We start from the raw sequence: 22,468 nt of genomic DNA on the forward strand, positions 1-22,468 counted from the left end.
CATGGTTTGGCTTAGCATAATATGTGATTCAGGCCAGTGACTTAGTGCTAACCATGGTTAGTGAAGGCACCAGCGCAGATACAATGCTGCCACCATGCTAATGAAATAATAAGGGTGTGTGCGTGGAGGAGTATTTTAGCTTCCAATCTCCTTATGTTTTATGTGTATTTATTTAAAGCATTTTTGTGGGGGATGTTGAGGGTGGCAGGAGAGGATATATTGTTTTTTAAATATCCTTTCTAACTTGCGCTGGCAAGTTTCTTCACTTAGCAGAGTGGATTCCCCTTCTTACACAGCAGAAAGCTGGTTGTAAACTCGTGTGAGTTTCTTGAGACAATAAGCAGTTCAATCTGGCTTGTCCAGATTGAGATATGTTCTAATATTCCTGGTAATACCCCTTTGAATCCCCCCTAAAAGAATATAGACACCACAGTCTTATTCATAAGTAACAAAAAGTAGTTTTACTCATGATCAGGCAGAGCACAGTGTGATCCCTGAAGGGAGGTTTTAGGCTTAAAGTTACAAACATGTACCAACAGATTTACCTATGGCAACCAGTACAGGTGATGCAGGAAACAGGCAGGACGAATAGGAAGGTCGAAAAAAGAGGAAAGTAGCAGTGTGACTTGGCCTTTTACCAGGTCTGGAAAGGTCACACCCACCTCCTAGTCACACACAAGGAAGGATGCTCCAGGCCAGGAGGAACAGGAAGTATTGACTGGCTGGACCAAACATTCCCTTGCATGCCCACTCTAGCAGAACAAGGAATGTTTTACTTGACTATTCCCAATGGATTGCATCCTACATTTTTATCCCACTCTTTAGTCAGAAAAGACTCCCAAGAGTAGTTGACAGATTTCAGTAACCAGACAGTCCCTGCACAAAACATGACAAAAAAGTAAAATAGATTTGGAGGGAAGAAGTAAAACAACAACAGCTAGAAAGAGTTACAGGTGGGTAGCCGTGTTGGTCTGCCATAGTCAAAACAAAATCGAAAATTCTTTCTAGTAGCACCTTAGAGACCAACTGAGTTTGTTCCTGGTATGAGCTAGAAAGAATTATTGTAATGAGCAGCTGGAGTTGAAAGATTTCATGGAGAGGAGAAGCCAAAAGTTGCTGTTTTTTTTCTACAGAGCAGGTGGAGATGCCCTGCAGCCCCATTTCTCTGCCTCTCTCCTCTTTACCTGGGCCTCTTTTGTTCGTTTATATATATATTTTTTTTAAAAAAAGAATATCCTACCTGTCTGTCATCTATACAGCATTCAGGGCAGTTCACAACTGAAACCAGCAATATAATAATAATCAGAGATAGGTAGCAGAAACTAAAAAGAGAGGCGTCAGAAAAATATTTTATTAATTTTCTTCATGTTTCTATTGTGCAGAAGTTGCTTTATTTCACACCATATTTTTTAAAAAATTACTTTTCTCCCGCTGGAATCCTCGAAAGGGTTCTGCATATTTTGCAATTGCTTAGCAGTGTCTTGCCACCTTGCAAGGAGCTTTTGGAATTTTCACACACTTCTTTTAAAAGGCCAAATGGAACTGATACACTTCCTCTCCGGAATGGAGCAATAGGAAGGCCTGTGCTGTCTGATGCAATTCCGTGGCTGCAAAACAGGTTAAGGTGCTTAAGGTTGTGCAGCGGCTTCTATTATTGCCTAGTGAAAATTTCATATTTCAGGTTTACAAACGTGATTCTGTTTTAATCTTCATACTTCTGAGTAGTCTTCCATGTGTTTATTTGAAATTCATGCAACTTGCAGTACGTTTGTTTCCTATGTGGCTTTTATTTAAAACACACACACACACACACACACACACACACACCAAAAAGCAAGGGGAATCTGAGTCGTTAAAATATGTTGGCGGAGGTACAGTGTTTCACATCTGAGGCAGCTTATGAAAGAATTATCCATTCATTCCCGTTGCCACAGACCTTCATGGTGTGAGATTTGTGGAACTGATTCCCTTTTTAACATTCATGGATTTTATAAACCTTGACAAACAAAAAACAAAAAAAGATATGGCTATCGTGGAAGGGACTGTCGAGCCAATGTTTACCTCCTTCCTACTGGAGAAATAGTATATTTCATAGCATCCGTAGTAGTACTGTTTAACTATGAAGAGAGGACTCAACGCCACTACTTGGGACATACAGACTGCATTAAATGGTAAGTGTTGTGAAGTGGAAGGTGTACATGCTTAAAGCTTCTATGGTATGTCTTACAAATGTGACTATTCATATTCTGTACCAGATTTTGCATACGAATGATCCACTGCAAATAGTAGCAAGGTGATTTGATTCTGGATTAGAGCAACAGGTTTTTTTTAGTGAGGAAGAAAGAGGAGTCTCCTTCTCTGATACTTGGTCCATAGCAGGCATAAGATACGTTTTTTAGCCTGAAGACCACATTCCCTCCTGGGAAACCTTCCAAAGACCGCAAACCAATGGCAGGCTTGGCTAGAGGGAGAAGTGGGCGGAGCAACAAATGCCATCCCCCCCCCCATTATAGAGCAGGATTGTTTCTGGACATGTTCACACATGCTCCTCTCTTTCCAGACAAACAAGGGTTCAAGGACCCATTCCAGCCAGGCAAAAGCACTCCAGGTGCAAGGCAGACTCGGTGAGGGTTGTGGCATGGAGAGAGTTCTGAAGGCTATAGAGGGGTCTAGGAATGCATTGCAGGCTGTTGGACTAGATCAGGCATAGGCAAACTTGGCCCTCCAGATGTTTTGGGACTACAACTCCCATGATCCCTAGCTAACAGGACCAGTGGTCACGGATGTTGGGAATTGTAGTCCCAAAACATCTGGATGTCCGAGTTTGCCTATGCCTGGACTAGATGACCCTGCCATCTCTATGACTCTATGAAATCTTTGCCTTCATCGCCAATATAACAGATATAGCACACTCCAAGCTGCACACGGACAGCTCAACCCTCAGAACCAATGCGCTGCTGTTGTGCTAAAAGCTGTTCAGTGACACGCTCTTCTTCCTTTTCTCAGAACAGGGGTTCCATGAAAGGGCATATATAAAAGTAAGTTGTTACCATGAATGTTGGCCCACAACAAGTGACTTCCTTGTTGGCATTGTGTCTTCTAGCCTTGCTGTGCACCCAGACAAAATCAGGATTGCAACTGGACAGCTAGCTGGAGTGGATAAAGATGGAAGAGTAAGCTTTTAAAGAAATCCTGCCTCAATAGCTGGTTTGTGTTCATGGGAACCAGGAAGGCCTTGTGGAGTGTCCGCTTTTCACTTCCGCTCACCTCTGGTGCATAATTCAAAAAGCACGAGTTCATGCATAATCTTGCATTGTACATTGCGTTTTCCCCGCAGAAGGCCTGCGGGGCTCTTGAAACATTTATTTTAGCCAGACTTCCCATCCCTCTTCTCTCCCCTTTCCAAAAAGGGTGGGGGGCAACTCTTACTGGAACTATGGCTACCCATGTGCTCTCACAGCTTCAAGAAAAAGGAAATGTGACCTTTTGCCTTAGTCAAAAGACCCAAAGCCTTTGCCAAAAAGCACGGGCAGGAGCACACAGCAAAGTGGCAGCAATCGTAAAGAGTCCTGTGCATAGCTGTGATTGGCACTTAAAACACTGTCATCTCTAGATTGACAACTTGGCTGTTGGGAGGAGGAGACACTTTGACCGAGGTCACGTTTTGACTAATTCACTCCAAAGAAATGAAGTTACACCAGCTGCTAGTTGACATAATCTTCACTGCAGAGCCTGTTGCATCAGTCATTTTTGCTAGTTTCATGATTTATTAGCTTTTTTTGTGTCTGTTATCATGAACCCCTCAGGGGAGGCTTTTTTTGGGAGCGGGGGGTGAACCCTGTGATGTGAACAGATTTCAGCTCGTTCAACTCTAGATCCCACCCATTGCAAATATTGTTTTACTAAATACCTGGTTAGTTGCTATTCAGTGCACTTTCCCCCTCTCGTGACAAGGTGTTTGCAAGTAAGTACTTAAGGCTGAAATCCTATACCTACTTGCCTGGGAGCAAGCAACAGTGGAACTTGCCTTAAAGCAAACGTATAAGATTACACTGTAAATCCTGTTTCTGAAGGTTGATCTGAAAAGCAGCGTATTCAGTTACTGATATTGTTGCAAGGTCTTCATTTCTCGGTAATTGGTGGTGTTCACCTCAACCAAAAGATTAAACTGCTTAATGTAAGGCTAGTTTTGCATGTCTCTATTTTCAGCTCCTTGTAGTAATCATTTCTATGAAATTGTTTTCATTTTCAGTCTTTGCCTCCCCATGTTCGAGTATGGGATTCAGTGAGTGTGGCGACTCTGCAAGTCATTGGCCTTGGTACTTTCGAGCGTGGAGTAGGATGCCTGGATTTTTCAAAAGCGGTAAGCAGGGAAATGCATTTTTTAACAAACAAAACTATATCTCTCTATATTGGACAAACAGGCCAAACCCTACGCCAAAGGATAAATGGACATAAATCTGATATCAGGAATCACAAGACAGAGAAACCAGTAGGAGAACACTTTAGTCTCCCAGGACATTCTATACAAGATCTCAAAGTAGCTGTCTTACTACAAAGGAATTTCAAAAATAGACTGGAAAGAGAAGTTGCTGAATTGCAACTAATTACCAAACTTAAAACCATGGAGAGACCTGGTCTGAACAAAGACATTGGATTCTTATCTCATTATACATGACAAAGCTATCCTTAGCCATCTCACCCCTTTCCTTTTCCTGCAAGACCAATTGCAGACATTATCAGTCGTCAACAGGTTTTCCACACCTATCAGCCACTCATCCATTCCCACCACCCTTCTGAATAATAACCCTCCCAACTCTTTCACTATATACAGTATAAGGGTCTGGTGACTTCTGTTTCAGTGTATCTGAAGAAGTGTGCATGCACACGAAAGCTCATACCAAGAACAAACTTAGTGGGTCTCTAAGGTGCTACTGGAAGGAATTTTTTTATTTTTTTATTTTGTTAAAACAAAAAAATGTTACTGGATTTTACAACATCACCCCCTCCCTCTGAATCAAACCAGAGTCATGTAAGATACAGCAGGGAAATGTCTGACAGGCATATTTAGTACACAACATCGCCTTTTTAAAGAACCAGCTACTATATGCAAGGTTGTATGAAACACCTATGGATTTGTATGTATTTTGCTAGTTAAAACTTGATATTGTATAACTTCTATGGACTTAAGGAACTTAAGTAGCTTTGAGGGTTTGCAGTATGCCTTGTGCTAACCTGTTTGTAAAACTGCACCCAGTGGCAGATAAAGGGAGTAGGAGAGCCTGCCTCATGCATGCTACTAATCAGTTACATTTCCACTATGGAAGAATATGCTTCATATCGTGTGCAGAGTGTGGTTTCCAACTCATTCCTGTCCAATCGCAGCCATCCTCAGAGGCAGCTTCTATGCATTCTTCTTGTTGTTTGCTTGTTCGCTAGTTAACTGCACCAGGGCATTGTGGCTTTCTACAAAAAAGCTTTGTCCTACGGTTATTGTCAGGGACGCAGGTGGCGCTGTGGGTTAAACCACAGAGCCTCAGGCTTGCTGATCAGAAGGTCGGCAGTTCAAATCCCCGCGATGGGATGAGCTCCCATTGCTCGGTCCCAGCTCCTGCCCACCTAGCAGTTCGAAAGCACGTCAAAAGTGCAAGTAGATAAATAGGTACCGCTCCGGCGGGAAGGTAAACGGTGTTTCCGTGTGCTGCTCTGGTTCGCCAGAAGCGGCTTTGTCATGCTGGCCACATGACCCGGAAGCTGTACGCCGGCTCCCTCGGCCAGTAACCCGAGATGAGCGCCGCAACCCCAGAGCCGGACACGATCGGACCTAATGGTCAGGGGTCCCTTTACCTTTACCTTTTAAGGTTATTATCAGCCTAGCAGTTCGAACCAATCCTCCCACAGCAGCATGGTGCACTGGATCAACACATGGCATGTACACAGTACAGAGGCATGGGAGTTGTGGTGCTTCAGCTCAGGGAAGGGAAACCCATGGCCTTCCAGGTGTTACTGTATCAGGTCCTGCCAGTGACCATTGGCAGTGCCTGGTTAGGGCTGATCGGAGTTGGCATGCCACAGCATCAAGAGGACCATGGGTTTCCCCAACCCAATTCAGTTCTCAAGCAACCAGTTCCTATGGAAATCTCCTCCATCAATTAGTGTTCTGACACTTGTTGATAGTAAGTCTATGCTATGACATCGTATTGCCCTAATTGTGAAAAATAATGAAAAACCAGAATAAGTCGCCTAACATGCAACTTGAGAAGTGTGTGGATGGGTGTGTACATTCTACTAAAACGCGGCTCGCTAGAGGGTAGATAGTTCTCCATGGTGCAACACAGGACAGATGACCGAACAACAACACACAAAAGAACCCCACAAAGTCTGCAAGCAACGCCGGGAATAGAAATGAAGGCGGCATTGTGTATTTGTTTCAACACCTGCTGAAAGATTTGTTTCTTGTAAGGAAGTTCAGGAAGGCTAAATTTTGGCAAGCTCTGATACAAAGGATTTGTTTTTCCCTCTGATGTTAGACTTGACCTAGAACAGGAAATAATGAAACCCTTGCTTTGCACTTCTGCCCTTTTCGAAAATAGCTTAGCCCTATCCATTTCTTTAAATAGCAACTGTCTGGTCTCAGTACTTCAGCATTGGCTATATCAGTGTTCGTAGCCTAAACATTTGTATTTCTACATCTCTGGTGGGGTGGTGATGGCAGTGCATCCTACATTTGTCAAAATAGTGAGGTTTGGTAGAATAAGAAGACAAGTATGAGGTTTCTCGGGTCAAAGGCGACCTACCAGACTTTAATAATAGTTTTTATCTAACTTAGCACCAATGGAACGTGTGCATGTGTTACATCTTGGGCATATTTAATGTACTTAGGGATATGTGGCAGAAGACAGTATACTAGACAAAGGTAGAAAAGAAAACCAGCTGCTTGGATTGACTTTTAGGATGTGATAAGACATTTCCAACTTTTCTAATGTTGGGCATGTTATCTACCCTAAGTCTGTCCAGATACACTCGTGTTCTTATGTTACTGTGCGATTGTCTCAAGGTCACCTAGTGTGCTTCACAGCTGAGTGAGGATTTGAACCCTGGTCTCCCAGGTCTAGTCCAACGCTCTCAACTACTGCACCACAGCATGAGAAGCAGCTGCTCTGGTGTGCTAAGACTGCACACGTAGCAACTTGAGAGTCTAGCAGAAAGAGTAAGCTAGCCTTATGGAATGCCACTTGTGGGCGATTTCCTTCCACGTTCAGAGTCATTTACAGATTGAGCATGTAACCCCATCCATGCTGTTGTTGCACCTGTTTTTTTGTGTGAATCTGCACTTGAAAGTAAGTAAAATGCCATTTACAGGTAGGTAGCCATGTTGGTCTGCCATAGTCAAAACAAAATAAAATAAAAAATTCCTTCCAGTAGCACCTTAGAGACCAACTAAGTTAGTTCTTGGTATGAGCTTTCGTGTGCATGCACACTTCTTCATGTCATTGTAAATATTGAACGCTAGGTATTAATAACCTCAAATAATCATCAAAATAATAGGGAAATGGATTTGTACAAGTTTTATCTGCATACATCACATTGGCCTGGTTCTTATGACTTGGTAAGCCAAATTGTGGCTTACCAAGACCAGCAAATGTGTGGACTCTTGCAGCTATTTTGTTCCTCCTAAGCCTTTTTTACTGCTGCACCATAAGGCAATATTTGGCTCATCATGTCATCTGAATTGGGATTTGTGGTTAAACTCTCTCCTCACTAACCACAAGCTGTAGCCAAGGTCTAGGAAGGAGCAATTGCAAGGTCTTCTCCGCTGTCTTGATAAACCATAGTTTGACTTACTAGGCCTTCTGAATGCTATCTGGCTTGTAGCTTGGCCTACATCTAATGGTGACATGCTTTGCTAATTTCTTCTCTTAAGGACTCAGGTACACATTTGTGTGTGATCGATGATTCTAACGAGCACATGCTGACTGTCTGGGATTGGCAGAAGAGATCAAAAGTAGCCGAGATTAAGGTAATTAGTAGAATTCATATATCCGGTATCCTGTACATATATGTACAAAATCATTACACAGATACACATGCCGTGAACTATAGTAAATGTTTGTTATCTGAGACAGCAGCTTCTCCAGTGTTTGATATTGAGAAATGTGAATGGAAAACTTAGAAGCCCATGTAAGTCAGATAATCTTAGAAAGCCTATTTTAGAGCTTCATAGAGCAAAATATTTGCAAAAGTTCAGCATATAATGATGTTTGTTTTTATTTATTTGGTGCTTTTACAAAGCCGGACGTGGTTTCTGACACAGAAGTTATCTTTATGAAGGATCTTTCATTGTATGTGTCAAGAACCTAATGTCATTTTCTCAATCCCTCGCCCCATTTCTCACATCTGCAAACTGAAGAGAGGCTAGTGTGTAGGTGGGATTAAACCCTAGTTCTCTTCTGCTTTCAGCCTCTTATTATTAGCAGAGGTAAATGAATGTATTCCAGATAACAAGGGCTTGGATCCTGTGATAAATGAACTGAAGGAAGTTCACGGTGGAAGGTTTTCCATTTCCCCCTTCCCTCTTCGGTGATTCTGAAAAAGCCTCTTTTCAAAGTGGGAAGCCCTCCTTAAAAATGTGGGACAGAGTGCAGGGGCCTGGTGTCAAACGTGGAGTACATTCAAAGCAGGCATATGCAGGGGACAGTGGCTTGGAGAACCCCAGGTAGCAAGAATGAACTGCTGTTAATAAATACACTCATTTGCATGCCCATTATGTGGTATTTGTTCGCATAACGGTGAATTGTCTCGTCTCCACTTATCTGCGTAAGCAGGAATGTTAACCGTGGTAACTGCCTTTTGTTGTTTCAACAGACTACAAATGAAGTTGTTCTTGCAGTAGCATTCCATCCAACTGACAAAGACACAATAATAACATCCGGCAAATCCCATATTTTTTTCTGGACTTGGAGCGGCAATTCTTTGACAAGGAAGCAAGGGATTTTTGGGGTAAGCATCTTTCCTCTCTGGGCAAGCTTCCTTCCTTGGTAGTCAAGATTTTCTGACTGATGATCCTTTGATAACTGTTGTGAGGAGTAAAAAATACAGTTCTCCCTAATAGGCCCCATATCTCATATATTGGGCAACTTAGGCAAAGACATGCATTTAACTACTTCCAGTGTAAAATGGACGTAGCAAAGCCTTGAGAGAGTGATTTTGGGCAAGGGGGTGCAGGGTCACTTAACCTTGTACTTGTGAGCCATATTCCCACTCATAATCATGACTCCGCCTCATGCAATAACAGGGTGAAGCTCTCTAGGCCATCTAGCCCAGCCATCAGCTTGACATAGGGAATCCAGAGAAAGAGTGTATCCCCTTCAGGTAGCTGTCCTTCTTCCATTTGAAGACCGCCTAGGGCTTGCCTATCAGAAAGTCAGCAGTTTGAATCCCCGCGACGGGGTGAGCTCCCATTGCTCGGTCCCAACTCCTGCCAACCTAGCAGTTAGAAAACACGTGAAAGTGCAAGTAGATAAATAGGTACCACTCCAATGGGAAGGTAAACAGCGTTTCCGTGTGCTACTCTGGTTCACCAGAAGCGGCTTAGTCATGCTGGCCACATGGCCCGGAAGCTGTCTGCGGACAAAAGCCTGCTCCCTTGGCATATAGAGCGAGATGAGCACACAACCCCAGAGTCATCCACGACTGGACCTAACGGTCAGGGGTACCTTTATCTTTACCTTTAGGAAAGGAGAGCTCGCCACCCTTCTAGGTAATAGTTTCCATTGTTGAACCGCTGTTTCTGTCAATAGATTTTTTTCATAATATTCAACTAAAATCTTCCCTCCTGTGATATCAGGCCTGTTAGATATCCTGCCTTCTGAGGCAACGGGAATCAAGTCTCTGTCTTCTTCTATGTGGCAGCTTTTTATTTATTTGAAGAGCACTATCATGCCGCTGCTCAGTATTCCTTTCTCCAGGCTAAATGTACCCAATTCCATCCATCTTGTTGGACTTGTTTCCCATACTCAGCTGAACATCTGTGCTGCCCTCTTCAAAACCTTTTTTGTTTTCTCTAGCATCTCTATTCTCCTCACCCCTGTGGAGTTCTAAATGCATGTTCAGTCTCCAAGATAAGGTCTTGAACTCCACAGAGTGGGGTGGGGTGGAAGCAGCAGTGAAAGCAGAAAACAGCAGAGACCAGCGTAAGCATCTTGTCCTGCTGCTGCTCTACTCAAGTGCTACGGCATAATGGATGGCAGCCCATCCCCCACATTTTCCAAAGCAGTGGTTGAGATGGAGAGAGTGCTACCATGTTTGAAGCAGCCCACAGAAATGTCTCGGGAACGGGATGTTTCGGATTGTGCCCGTTTTGCTTTTGTACGTCTGCCCTGCACATTGTACTTTTTTTATTTTAAAAAAAATGCATTTTGTTCCTTTTTTTTTTAGAAATACGAAAAACCCAAATTTGTTCAGTGCTTAGCATTTTTAGGAAATGGAGATGTTCTCACTGGAGACTCTGGTGGGATAATGCTTATATGGAGCAAAACTGCTGTAGAAGCCACTCCTGGGAAAGGATCGAAAGGTATGGCAATTTGTTAAACTGGCTTATGTATATAGGGGCAGATAGGTTTAAAAATTCATAAAATGCAAGGAATTACGAAGGTAGTCGAAGGAATTTTCAGGTGCATGCAGGTTTCATACATCTTCAGCCTGTTGTGTCAGTCCATGAATAAACACCAGATGAGTCTTAGTGAACTGCCCTCCTGCAAACTTTCTTCCCATTTTGACACACTGGAGCAGTAGCCATAATGATTTTTTTAAAACCCATGCTTTCGTATTAGGGCGCTAACCATATAATATTCTCCCAGGCTGCTCTGAAATCAGCAAACGCTTAACTTTCCCATTCATGCTTCTCAGCAATAATTTTTAAACAAGGTTAAAACCCACAATTTTTACTAGTATACTTCAGAAGAGTCTTGGATTCAGGACGGGCAAAAAGAAGCTACTTCTTCATATGGCATGTGCAGTATGTGGGGGCAGCCACTGGTTTAGATGAGATTAGACAAATTCAAGGAGGGTAGGCGGGCAGTGTGGTGTAGTGGTTAAGAGCGGTAGACTCGTAATCTGGTGAACCGGGTTAGCCACTTTGAGACTCCTTCAGGTAGTGATAAAGCGGGATATCAAATCCAAACTCCTACCTCCAATAGTTTCAGGGACACCATAGCACTGAATGCCAGTTGCTGGGGTGCAGAAGAGGGAGAGAACAATTGCCTCCCATCTCTTGCTTGTGGGCTAACCAGAGACATCTGGCTTTTACACTGTGAGAACTGAGATTCTAGACTATATGGATCCTTCGGCTTATCTAGCCGGACCCATCTGAAATATCAGCATATTATGCACTTTGTGCTCTTTCCTTAGGGCCTCATGTGACTGCCTGCACCATCATATGGGCTATGAGATTGTCAAGAATTGCTTCTGTGAGAGCCAGTGTGGTGTAGTGGTTAAGAGCGGTAGACTCATAATCTGGTGAACCGGGTCCGCGTCTCCGCTCCTCCACATGCAGCTGCTGGGTGACCTTGGGCTAGTCACACTTCTCTGAAGTCTCAGCCCCACTCACCTCACAGAGTGTTTGTTGTGGGGAAGGAAGGGAAAGGAGAATGTTAGCCGCTTTGAGACTCCTTTGGGTAGTGATAAAGCGGGATATCAAATCCAAACTCTTCCTCTTCTTCTTCTTCTTCTGCAGTTGCTCAGCGCTTAGGATGAGGCACACTAAGAAATATGCATGAGCAATGCAAAACCTCTTAACTGCGGTGTGTGATGTATCACATTGGAGAAGATGTCTTAACATAATACAGTTTTATATAGCAGCATTTGGTCTTTAATATTGACACACACATGAAAGGAACACGTAAAAAATATAATGTATCAGATACTGGCATTAGAGCTTACTCTAATTTTAATTTTCTGCCTTTCAAGTTAAGCATGCTTTATAGGCCAGCGTTTTGTTTCAATTTAAAATTTTAAAGAAGAATTACTATTTGCAACCAGCCATATGCAGGTCTGGCATTGCCGAGCCCTAAGGTAGCTCTTAAATCCAAGGATAATTGTTTTTTTTGGCAGCTAATTAAAATGCTGGGGCTTAAATGGGCATGCCAGAAAAAACATACTGTCAGAACAGGACCTTTTAACTGCAAATATATATATATATTCAGCAAATTTTCTTTCTGAAGAAAAGAATAAAATAAAAATTTCATTATAAAATGGACCATACATTTAATATCATAATAACCTGCCTGAAGCGAATGGCTCTTTGCTATAGTTGTCATAGCAAATATTCCATAATGAAAAGTTGCATGTATTAATTATTTAAATGGTTCCAGGATTTTGTTGAGTTGGGCTTTTTTATGGCTGATGTGTGCTGTTGAATTTATCATGGCTTTAATAGAGTTTTAGGTCTCTGTGTATGTCTATGTGCATACATCTAGAAATAAAGCAAACTGCTCCCTAGGGATGGCCTGCTAAGTAAAGTTGGCATCTTTTACTTTCACTTGGGTTTTATGGAGAGCTTTGAAGCTAGGCACACATTTGTTATATATACATTTTATCCTAGAACAGATGGTAGTTCACACCTAACGGCCTCTGCCCTTTAAAAATTAATCTTGAAGATTAAGGGGGTGGGGAACCCACCTTTGCAGTAGCAGCCAGGGGAACTAATGTTATTTGGTAAGGTTTTCTCATTAAATATTTGGGCACATTGTTACCTGCAAAGCCTTTACACCAGTAATCCAATTCGCACCTGAGCTGTACTTAATGCAGGTTTTTAACATTTGTTTCTGAATTTATCCTGCAGTGTTTATGTAGAAAATTAGCAAACCCTAACATTCACAACTTTTACTAAAGCCAACTTAGACATCCCTGGCCCCAACAATACACACACACACACACACACACACACACACCCCTCTCGCAGACACACCTCTCGTTTTTGAAAATTGGGGCAGATAGCTTCTAGTCATCATGAGAGCTATATGAAGCCTCCGAGCTCAGAAGCATCCCATACTCCCTCCAAGCACCTGGCGTTCAGTATCCTACTGCCTCTGAGCCTAGAGTTTCTATTTCATCTATCAAAGTTAAAAAAGACATCAGGTCATTTTTTAAAAGCATATTTGTAGCTTTAGTTGAACCATGATTCACCAAGGCAGTTAGCTCCAGAATGTGTTTTAGTTCCAGTAGTTTCTTCTTCTTCTTCTTTGCTGCCCCAGAAGAAAGGACTAGATCTTAATGGGACCGCCTCTCCTGGTATGTCCCGGGTAGGACCTTAAGGTCCTCAAATAATAACTTTTTGGAGGTCCCGAGCCACAAGGATGCTAGGTTGGCTTCAACTAGGGCCAGGGCCTTCTCAGTACTGGCCCCGACTTGGTGGAACGGTCTGTCACAAGAGACCAGGGCCCTGCGGGATTTGGCATCTTTCCGCAGGGTCTGCAAGACGGAGCTGTCCCACCTGGCCTTTGGGTTGGTTTCAGTTTAACCCTGATGTTTCATTCTTTTGGTGGGCTACTTAAAAAATGAGGCTGCAGTCTAAATTAAATTTTAAATTGTATTTTAATCTGTAATTTTAATGAATTGTTTTATGTTTTGTTGTGATTTTATTGGTGTTAGCCGCCCTGAGCCCGGTTTGGCGGGGAAGGGCGGGGTATAAATAAAAATTTATCATCATTATTATTATTAATGGACTTGAGTTAACAGCAGAGCAATTTTTAGTTGAACAAAAGAATAAACTTCTTACTGGAGCAATTTGACAATAGGACTAGTTATCCAGAGGCATTGTGGGCTCTTATTCACTGCTGCTCTTCAAGCAGAAGCTTCCCAACCATTGCTTGGGGGGGAAACCTCTTAGCTCTGGATTTCCTACCTCAAGCAGGTAGTTGAACTAAATGGCCTACAAGACATTCTCCAATTCTTTATGATTCCGTGGCCCAGTTCAGCTCATCACATTAGCAAGCCAAGATAAGCCTATGCCTGCACATGCAGCCATTTCCCTCCCCACTCTTGTCGGCAAACCACAGTTAAACTTACAAGCCTATGGTCTCTTGTTCTACCCAAATCAGGAGTGTGGTTTAAGATTCCAGCTTGCCCCAGACCTGGAAACCCTAGTTTCCCAGTTCAATGGGAAATAATAACTAACTGATTGTTTCCTAACTTAATGCTGAGAAAGGAGGGTGGAAGGGGGTAACGCAAGCGTGGAGTGTGCAGGCGGAAGGTTTGTGCATACCATAGCTTCCTAAACTGGGACATGGTCATCCAAAGTGACTTCGTGCTTTTGCTATAATATTCAGAGAGTGCTTTGGTCACTACAGAATGGCAGTGGGAAGCCTCTGCCACGGCCAGTCTAGGATCTAGGGCGAAAGATTCCGCAGCATAGTTAGATTGCAAATTCAGGCAGGCTTGAACCCCTAGAATCTCTGTTAGGAAACTGACCACCAAGTTCCCAACAGGAGTGATCATGAAGCCATTGGAAGCTACTTTGTAAGCACTTCCAAGTTCTGGTTTGGGCAGGCTAGAAAATCACGGTGTTGTTGAAACCATCTACGTAGGAAAAAATACCCACCTTCCCACCCCCCCAAAAGTGGCTGTCTTCAATGTAATGTTTTCATTTTTCTGATAATTCTTCTGTGTAAGCTGGCAAAACCATTATAGCAACTTAGTGCTCTTTCTGTTGTGCCCACAGGTGTGTATCAGATCAGTCGGCAAATCAAAGCTCACAATGGCAGCGTGTTCACCCTCTGCCAAATGAGGAACGGGATGCTGCTCACTGGAGGTGGGAAGGACAGAAAAATAATTCTGTGGGATCATGACTTGAATCCTGAAAGGGAAATAGAGGTAGGCATATTACTGTCACCAAAGAAATGGAAGCACATAGCAATTGTGGTACTGCTGTTGCTGTTCTTGTTATTGCTGTGCTACTTACGACTTCATTTACATTCCTGCCCCCCAACTGATTTCGTTATTAACGTTTTTACCTCATCATTTCTCTGATGAGCTTAGGACAGTATACAAGATTCCCCCCCCTTCCATTTTTATCTTCACAACAACCCTGCGAGATTGGCTGGGTCTGCAGTCACCTAGTGAGCTTTATGAGTTGGTAGGGAACACAGGACTCTTGAGCCTATTCTGCCCACATGTGACTATTTCCCTTCTGTCATATTCATACAACTTTGCCTGCTAACTTCAAGCCCACTTTCCACATTTGCCATAGCAGACTCTCGCCAACACATGTCTGTACCACGATACATTTCTTGGGGCTCAATCCAGTGGGAAGTGTTCCTTGGTAAGCCCCATTGAATTGAGGTTGTGTAAAATGATGTCTGTGCAGCTCCGCTCCATCTTACCCAGCACCATGCAGAGAGATGTTGCTGATTAATTCTGCCCTTTGTTTTATCTGTGAAGCAAGTTCAATGCCACTCCCAGTTTACAAACGGGGGAACGTGACAGATGCATCACAGCTTGTCTCGAAATCCACAGGTGATCAGCAACTTGAACCCAAAATTGCTGAGTCCCCCTCCAGCATGCCCCTCACCTGGCCTTGGCAACTCCCAGTAAAAAGCAAAATGACATTTTAATCTCTATTCAGCAAATAATGCAGAGTTATTGTATTGCGGTGATGAAGTCACAGCCTCTGGGGGTGTTAATATACCTGTTGGATGAGGGAAACGGCTTCAAAAGAGTCATTTTAAAAAGATAACTAATAAAATCAACAAGTTTGATGCCAACTGGATATAAATCAGCATTGAACTTGATAAACAGCAACTTGAGTGATGTAGATTGTTATCTCTCCTAATCCTGTTCCCTTTGTTAACGTGCCATGTTCTCTGTATACAGCTGTTAGTTGATGCTGACAAATCCTGCCAGTTCTTCTGGGGGGGGAAATATACTAGTTAGATAAACATCTTTGCATTTTTTAGTTTGAGGGTGTCCCCCCCCCCGTCCCCCGTTTTAGTTCCTCTTATAGTGCTACTTTGCATTAGACAGTCAAGCAAATCGAACTTTTTGAAATAGAAAATGTATGGAAGCAGCCAGCAGATGTTAAGATTCTTTATCACTCCCAAAGCTTGTTTCTCACGTGTTGAGAGATGTCTTGAACATACTTGCATGAGAAGCCTTCATTCTACTGAGACTACTTAAAACGGTGTGCAGCGAAGAATTCAGTATAGCAGGTTCTTCCTTGTTTTTATCCATTCTGAAGTCATCTTCGAATGCTTGTGTTTCTGAAATCAGATAGCAGTTCAATACAACTCCTTAATGGTGCGTTCTAAGAATCATCCCCACGGCTTGTAGAATTTAGTGGGATTGCTCTTTTTAAGTGGCCTTAACAAACATAGTTGCCAGAAGCGTCTTGCCAGATGCAGTGGAGCCACTATGCTAGCTTCCTGGCAGGTCAGTTTTATACCAGGAGGGGCAAGGAAGTGGAGAGGTCAGTGTGGCGTAAATGCACAGGAAGAAAGATCAAGTTGGCTCCGCTGTTGCATTTGCATCACACCAACTTCCCCTCCTTTCCTTGCCAGGAAACTAGCGCTGCAGCTGCGCCCAACCCAGCAAGCCACTTCTAAATGCTGCTGTCATCGGCACCCAGGAAACATTTTATTGATGCTTCAATAATCCAGGCTGCTCCTGTTAATGAGTAGGGATAGAGTCTGCCTTCATTTGAGCAGCTCTGTTTGAGGAGAGCACAGTTCGCCCTTTAAGCAGACCCATTTTTCAAACTGGGTCTCGCACTCCTGTCTCTGGGCACTCTACCTTCCCTGCCAATCCTTCCTCGAGTCCAGAAAAGCCTTGCGTTGGGAGAAGTGGGAGGATGAGTGGGCAGCAGAGGGTCTAACCAGCAGAGATGTCCCTCAAATCCAACCACTGGCCTGTTAGGCAAATATTGAGAGCCAGTGTGGTGTAGTTGTTAAGAGCGGTAGACTCGTTATCTGGGGAACCGGGTTCGAGTCTCTGCTCCTCCACATGCAGCTGCTGGGTGACCTTGGGCTAGTCACACCTCTTTGAAGTCTCTCAGCCCCACTCGCCTCACAGAGTGTTTGTTGTGGGGGAGGAAGGGAAAGGAGAATGTTAGCCGCTTTGAGACTCCATAAGGGGAGTGATAAAGCGGGGTATCAAATCCAAATCCAAACTCTTCTTCCACTCATTCAGTGTGTTCTTTACAAGTATTGTAGTGTATGTCATGAGCGGAGCACTACATTTAAAATAGTTTGGTGCCAATTTAGACCCATTTCCAAATTCCTCCTCAGCTCTGATACACAGTGGTACCTCGGATTACAGAGACTTCAGGTTACAGACGCTTCAGGTTACAGACTCCACTAACCCAGAAATAAATACCTCAGGTTAAGAACTTTGCTTCAGGATAAGAACAGAAATCGCACGACGGTGGCAGCAGGAGGCCCCATTAGCTAAAGTGGTACCTCAGGTTAAGAACAGTTTCAGGTTAAGAACGGACCTCCAGAACAAATTAAGTTCTTAACCTGAGGTACCACTGTACACTGCATGTGCTTCAAGACACTATTGTTTTTAGAAATTATAACTGTTATGCCCTGAGGACTAAAATAATTGAGCTTATGGGAAATCTGTTTTATTAGGTTCCTGATCAATATGGGACAATCAGGGCTGTAGCAGAAGGCAAAGCTGACCAATTTCTACTTGGCACTTCGCGGAACTTCATTTTGCGGGGAACATTTAATGACGGTTTCCAAGTGGAAGTACAGGTGAGTTCACTTTGCCCCCTGTCCCACCCACCCGCTACTTCAGCTGCGCCATTAGGATTTAATCGGTTTGGTACAGGTTATAGATTCTGTCTAGTAATTCAGGTTTGCTTTGCTTACATTATAGGGGCACACAGATGAGCTCTGGGGCCTGGCGACACATCCCTTTAAAGATCTCTTCTTAACATGTGCTCAAGATGGGCAAGTTTGTATGTGGAACTCAGCGGACCACACACTTGAATGGACCAGGTTGGTGGAGGTATGCAAGCTTCTTTTTCTGAAGTTGTCGTCTGTTCTCATAGGATGCTTCCTTGCCTACTTAAGTAGAGCTTCCTCTTAGGGGTGGAGCTGGCCTGTACTACTGCATCTCATAACAAGCAATGGCAATGGGGGCCATAGCTCAGACGTAGAGCACGTGTGCTTTGTCATTGGGCCTTGTTGGTGTGGAGCAGGGTTGGCAGTGTTTTTGTACGCATGTTTTTAAGAACAATAGTGTCAGGGATAGAGGGACTACTCGGGAGGAGCAGGGAGAGAGAGAGGAGCAAGCTAATGCTGGGAGAAAAGATAGCGATTCCTCCAGGGAAGGGGAGTCACTGGGTTATAGAGAACAGCCACCCATAATCTCCACAGATTCATCTCCCAGCTCAAGCCCCCGTCAGGAAACATCTCCGGAAGAGGGGGAGATGTCAGGCTCCGGGGTGGCAGGGCAAAGACCAAGAGCAGTCAGTCTCAGACAGGAAGAGGAGACGAGGGTGGGAAGGAGGAGACACAGACGTCATTTTAGAGTGCCGAGCCGTTGGCTTTGTTGGCGGGGGCACGAAAGCCCGCCACTCCGAGAAACTGAAACTAACTGAGCAGTCGTGCTCCAGAGACTCTGTAATTTCATTATGGAAAATAAATAGTTTTAGCTTACCGGAAGGCTTGTCGTTACTCATGAGCAACATCCAAAGGGAAGAGCAATCCCTGACAAATAGAAAAGTGTGGCATTAATATAGTCCGGTTAGTGGTCATCTGAACATGTAACCTCAGGATTGTAGACATAGACCTATTGGAATTAATGGACAGAACTAACTTCAGGTCATTAGTATCATTGGGTGTGCTCTGGGTATGGGTTAGTTGAATGCAACCCTAAGTTTCTTCCTCATTTTGCATTTACTTATGGTTCCCCTTCATTGCAGCTAGTAAGCTTGGCATATTCCTTGCACTGGACACATATACTTGTGCTTTAGTAATCAGGGACAGTGAAGATGCTCTTGCATTGTCCCCTTTAAAATTAGGCATGAGGAAGGGGACGATTAAGATTTCTGGAAGCCGTCCAGATGTTGCTGAACTACAGCTGCTACCATCCCTGACCATGCTGGGTGAGCTGATGGGTTGGCGGGCGAACAGACGCCTCCCAGTTCCGGAAACTGATCCCGATTGAGCAGACATGTTTTGCGGAGCTCTTGCTGTAAATAGCTAAGGCACAATCAATAGTTATAGTTAATGCAGGTATCGGTGGTTACTCATGAGCAACACACTGCAAAGGGAACGAGACCCTGACAATACCCCAACAACAGATGGAGGACTACAGGTTCCCCATCCCCAAAATATATTCTTCTATTGAATCTCTTATCGTGGAGAGTGGAGTACAGTTCTTTCCATATTATCAGGGTAGCTGGGTGACTAATTTCTTCGACGGAAATGTTATTTTTGTGGGAAAGAGTTAATTAATTCAAATCTTACTGCGGTGACAATAAATATTGCAGCAATCTCTGACCATCTTGCTTCATAAGATAGAACTGTGGTGCTTGCTCCATTTTCCTTTTTTTCAATCCAGGTGAGGCAGTTTGGCATATACATTGTTTTTGTGTGAACGTTAACTAGGTTTCAGCCTAAATCGTAAGACCAAAATGTGTCTTTCAGGAACCAGGACATTGTGCTGACTTCCATCCAAGTGGAACTGTGGTAGCGATAGGAACACACTCAGGAAGGTAAATGCTTTTGTGCCTCTGCTCAAGCGAAGCAAATGCGATTGTTATATCTCAGGAAATTGTTCTGGTGATTTGTTTGTTTCACCCCAATGTCTTCTCCTTTCCCTACATATCAGGTATGTAACCTTTTCTGGAGAGGTGGGGGGGGGGGGGAGAGAGAATATAAAAATATAATGGTGACACATTAACATATATATATACATATATATATATATGTTATGGTAGTAAAATATATGGTAGTAAAATGCAAACGTCTTTTGGAATAATAAGGAAAGCTCCTTAGATCAGATCTTCTCCCAAATAAGAGGACTCTGTTTTCCATACACAATTTTGTCTTCTGTGTAGGCTGGAGGAACTGAATACTTGGGAGGGGATAGGAGGAGCTGTATTGTGATATGTTACAATGCAGTCCCATTCAAATTTTGTCAAGAAGGAGCCAATGAACCTTGCACAAAACAACAACACCTATATATGTTGTCTTTTTGCCCTGTTTCAGCCCTCCAGGCATTTATCATGCTAGCTCTGCATTCAAACTGCCAAACATCCATCAACTGCTTAACAATTGAGTCATCAATTCTACAAGGCCAAGCACAAGAGATTTTCCCCAGAGACTTGAGATTTCGTTATTGCTTGGAGAATTATGGTGTGGCGTTGTTTCGTTTTTTCATTTTCTTCTACCAATCGAAAGTATTAATGTTTAGTTTGCAGCCAAGCCCAACATTTCACAGCCTGCTACAACTTTACTGGGCTAGTTTACCATCTGCTTGCTGCCTACGTTTTCACTTGGAAATGAGAGATCCTCGAGGAATGTATATTTTCCCCAAAGCAAAACCCAGCTGTAGTAATAAAAAGCTCCAACGGAGCTTTGCATGTGAACTGCTGGATTTTCATATACAGGAAATTCATTTCACGGAGACGTGGTCTGTATAAGCAGACACCTTCCATGCATGTATCAAGTGAATGAAAGAGCACCAGTCTTCGTTAAAAGTAGGGGCATGCATTGTCTCAAATGTAGGCAGTGCCAGACATGTAGCCCGAGCTTTGTAAGTTTTAACAGGGCTGACCAGGGGTCTAAGGAATTGATGGTTTTCTTTTTAAATTAATCTCGTGAGGTTAATCTCTTATCCTTCTATCCCACCCAGTTCTTTAAAAGGCTCGTGACAGCACATGCACACACCGTTCATTAAAAAAATAGTTTGCAAACAATACTGCCTCAAGTGAACTTGTCTTAACACCCAAATTCGCTCTCTGCTTGCTTATTACAGGAAAACGTAGCTGCTTCTTTCAGAGTCTTGATTAAAATTAATTATCTGGCAGCTAAGATCGCGGGACCTATGCTTGAAATTGCACCCGTATAACTAGTTAATACTCTGTGCTCTCCTGGGAGTAACATCAAGAGTACAGTAGCAGTGTAAGCAAAAAAGAAAGAACTCCATACTTTAAGGCAAAACACCCATAGAGTCCCTGGCAACTTCATCTGTGCCCAACAGCCATAAGGTAAAGGTAAAGGACCCCTGACTGTTAAGTCCAGTTGCGGACGACTCTGGGGTTGCGGCGCTCATCTCGTTGTACTGGCCGAGGGAGCTGACGTTTGTCCACAGACAGTTTTTTTCCGGGTCATGTGGCCAGCATGACTAAGCCGCTTCTGGTGAAACCACAGCAGCGCATGGAAACGCCGTTTACCTTCCCGCCGGAGCAGTACCTATTTATCTACTTGCACTTTGACGTGCTTTCGAACTGCTAGGTTGGCAGGAGCTGGGACTGAGCAACAGGAACTCACCCCATCGCGGGGATTTGAACCGCCGACCTTCCAATCGGCAAGCCCTAGGCTCAGTGGTTTAGACCACAGCGCCACCCGCAACAAAATGCAAACTGATTTATGTGTTTGGGGTAAAGATCACAGACGTGCTCCCATGTGGACCCTTATCTTGCATATGTGTCCGTGGGAGTGAACTGTGCACAGAGGTTATGGTAATGGGCATGGTAACTTCAGAATTATTTCCTCGCTTACTTTAGTGAATTGGCAAGAACCAACAGGTGCCAATAGAAATGAATATAAAATCTTTATTTGCACAAAGTGACAATAAAATGGCAAGCTTGGGGGCGGTAGTACAGAAATATAAAATAGTGGGATGGATAGGTATCACAAGTTGCACAGGATAACCAAGCCCTGCAGTTCCTTGTGCCCTTGCACATACACACTGCCTTAGGCATTTGACTGAAATGCCCAGAGGCAAAGCAGTAGGTTGGCTTCACCTGAACCAGGTTGCTTTGTATTCCTTGAGACTCAAGCGATGAACGAGACTCTAAAATTCTGGAGCCGATACAGTGGTACCTCTGGTTACGTACTTAATTCGTTCCGGAGGTCCATTCTTAACCTGAAACTGTTCTTAACCTGAAGCACCACTTTAGCTAATGGGGCCTCCCACTGCCGCTGCGCCTCCAGAGCACGATTTCTGTTCTTACCCTGAAGCAAAGTTCTTAACCTGAAGCGTTATTTCTGGGTTAGCGGAGTATGTGTAACCTGAAGCGTATGTAACCCAAGGTACCACTGTACTGCAAAATGCAAAGATTTGCACTGGCTGCATTCAGACCATCAAGACCTCAGCTTAATAAGCCAAGATACGGACAAGTTTTATGCACCCATATGCAGATACTTTGCATGGCCAGTGAAGCAAGCCAGGAAGCCACGGTTAATCATAGCTTCCTATTACATCTGAACTGGGAAACTAAGATTAATGGCTTCTA

General features: G+C 43.5%; 1 protein-coding gene across 7 annotated transcripts in view; it reads left to right on the forward strand.

The window, feature by feature from the left end:
• EML4 (EMAP like 4) overlaps positions 1-22,468 on the forward strand; it is a 163,637-nt gene that overhangs the window by 124,157 nt on the left and 17,012 nt on the right. For all 7 annotated transcript variants that reach the window (XM_033144859.1, XM_033144856.1, XM_033144860.1 and 4 more), the window contains 10 exons: positions 2,022-2,171; positions 3,104-3,173; positions 4,253-4,363; positions 7,925-8,020; positions 8,866-9,000; positions 10,438-10,573; positions 14,720-14,871; positions 17,625-17,750; positions 17,875-18,006; positions 19,653-19,720. In XM_033144859.1, the coding sequence (XP_033000750.1) occupies positions 2,022-2,171; positions 3,104-3,173; positions 4,253-4,363; positions 7,925-8,020; positions 8,866-9,000; positions 10,438-10,573; positions 14,720-14,871; positions 17,625-17,750; positions 17,875-18,006; positions 19,653-19,720 (1,176 nt within the window). The remainder of the gene's footprint in view (positions 1-2,021; positions 2,172-3,103; positions 3,174-4,252; positions 4,364-7,924; positions 8,021-8,865; positions 9,001-10,437; positions 10,574-14,719; positions 14,872-17,624; positions 17,751-17,874; positions 18,007-19,652; positions 19,721-22,468) is intronic.

The sequence above is a fragment of the Lacerta agilis genome, chromosome 3 (assembly GCF_009819535.1).
Source record: "Lacerta agilis isolate rLacAgi1 chromosome 3, rLacAgi1.pri, whole genome shotgun sequence".
Classification (NCBI taxonomy): Eukaryota; Metazoa; Chordata; class Lepidosauria; order Squamata; family Lacertidae; genus Lacerta; species Lacerta agilis.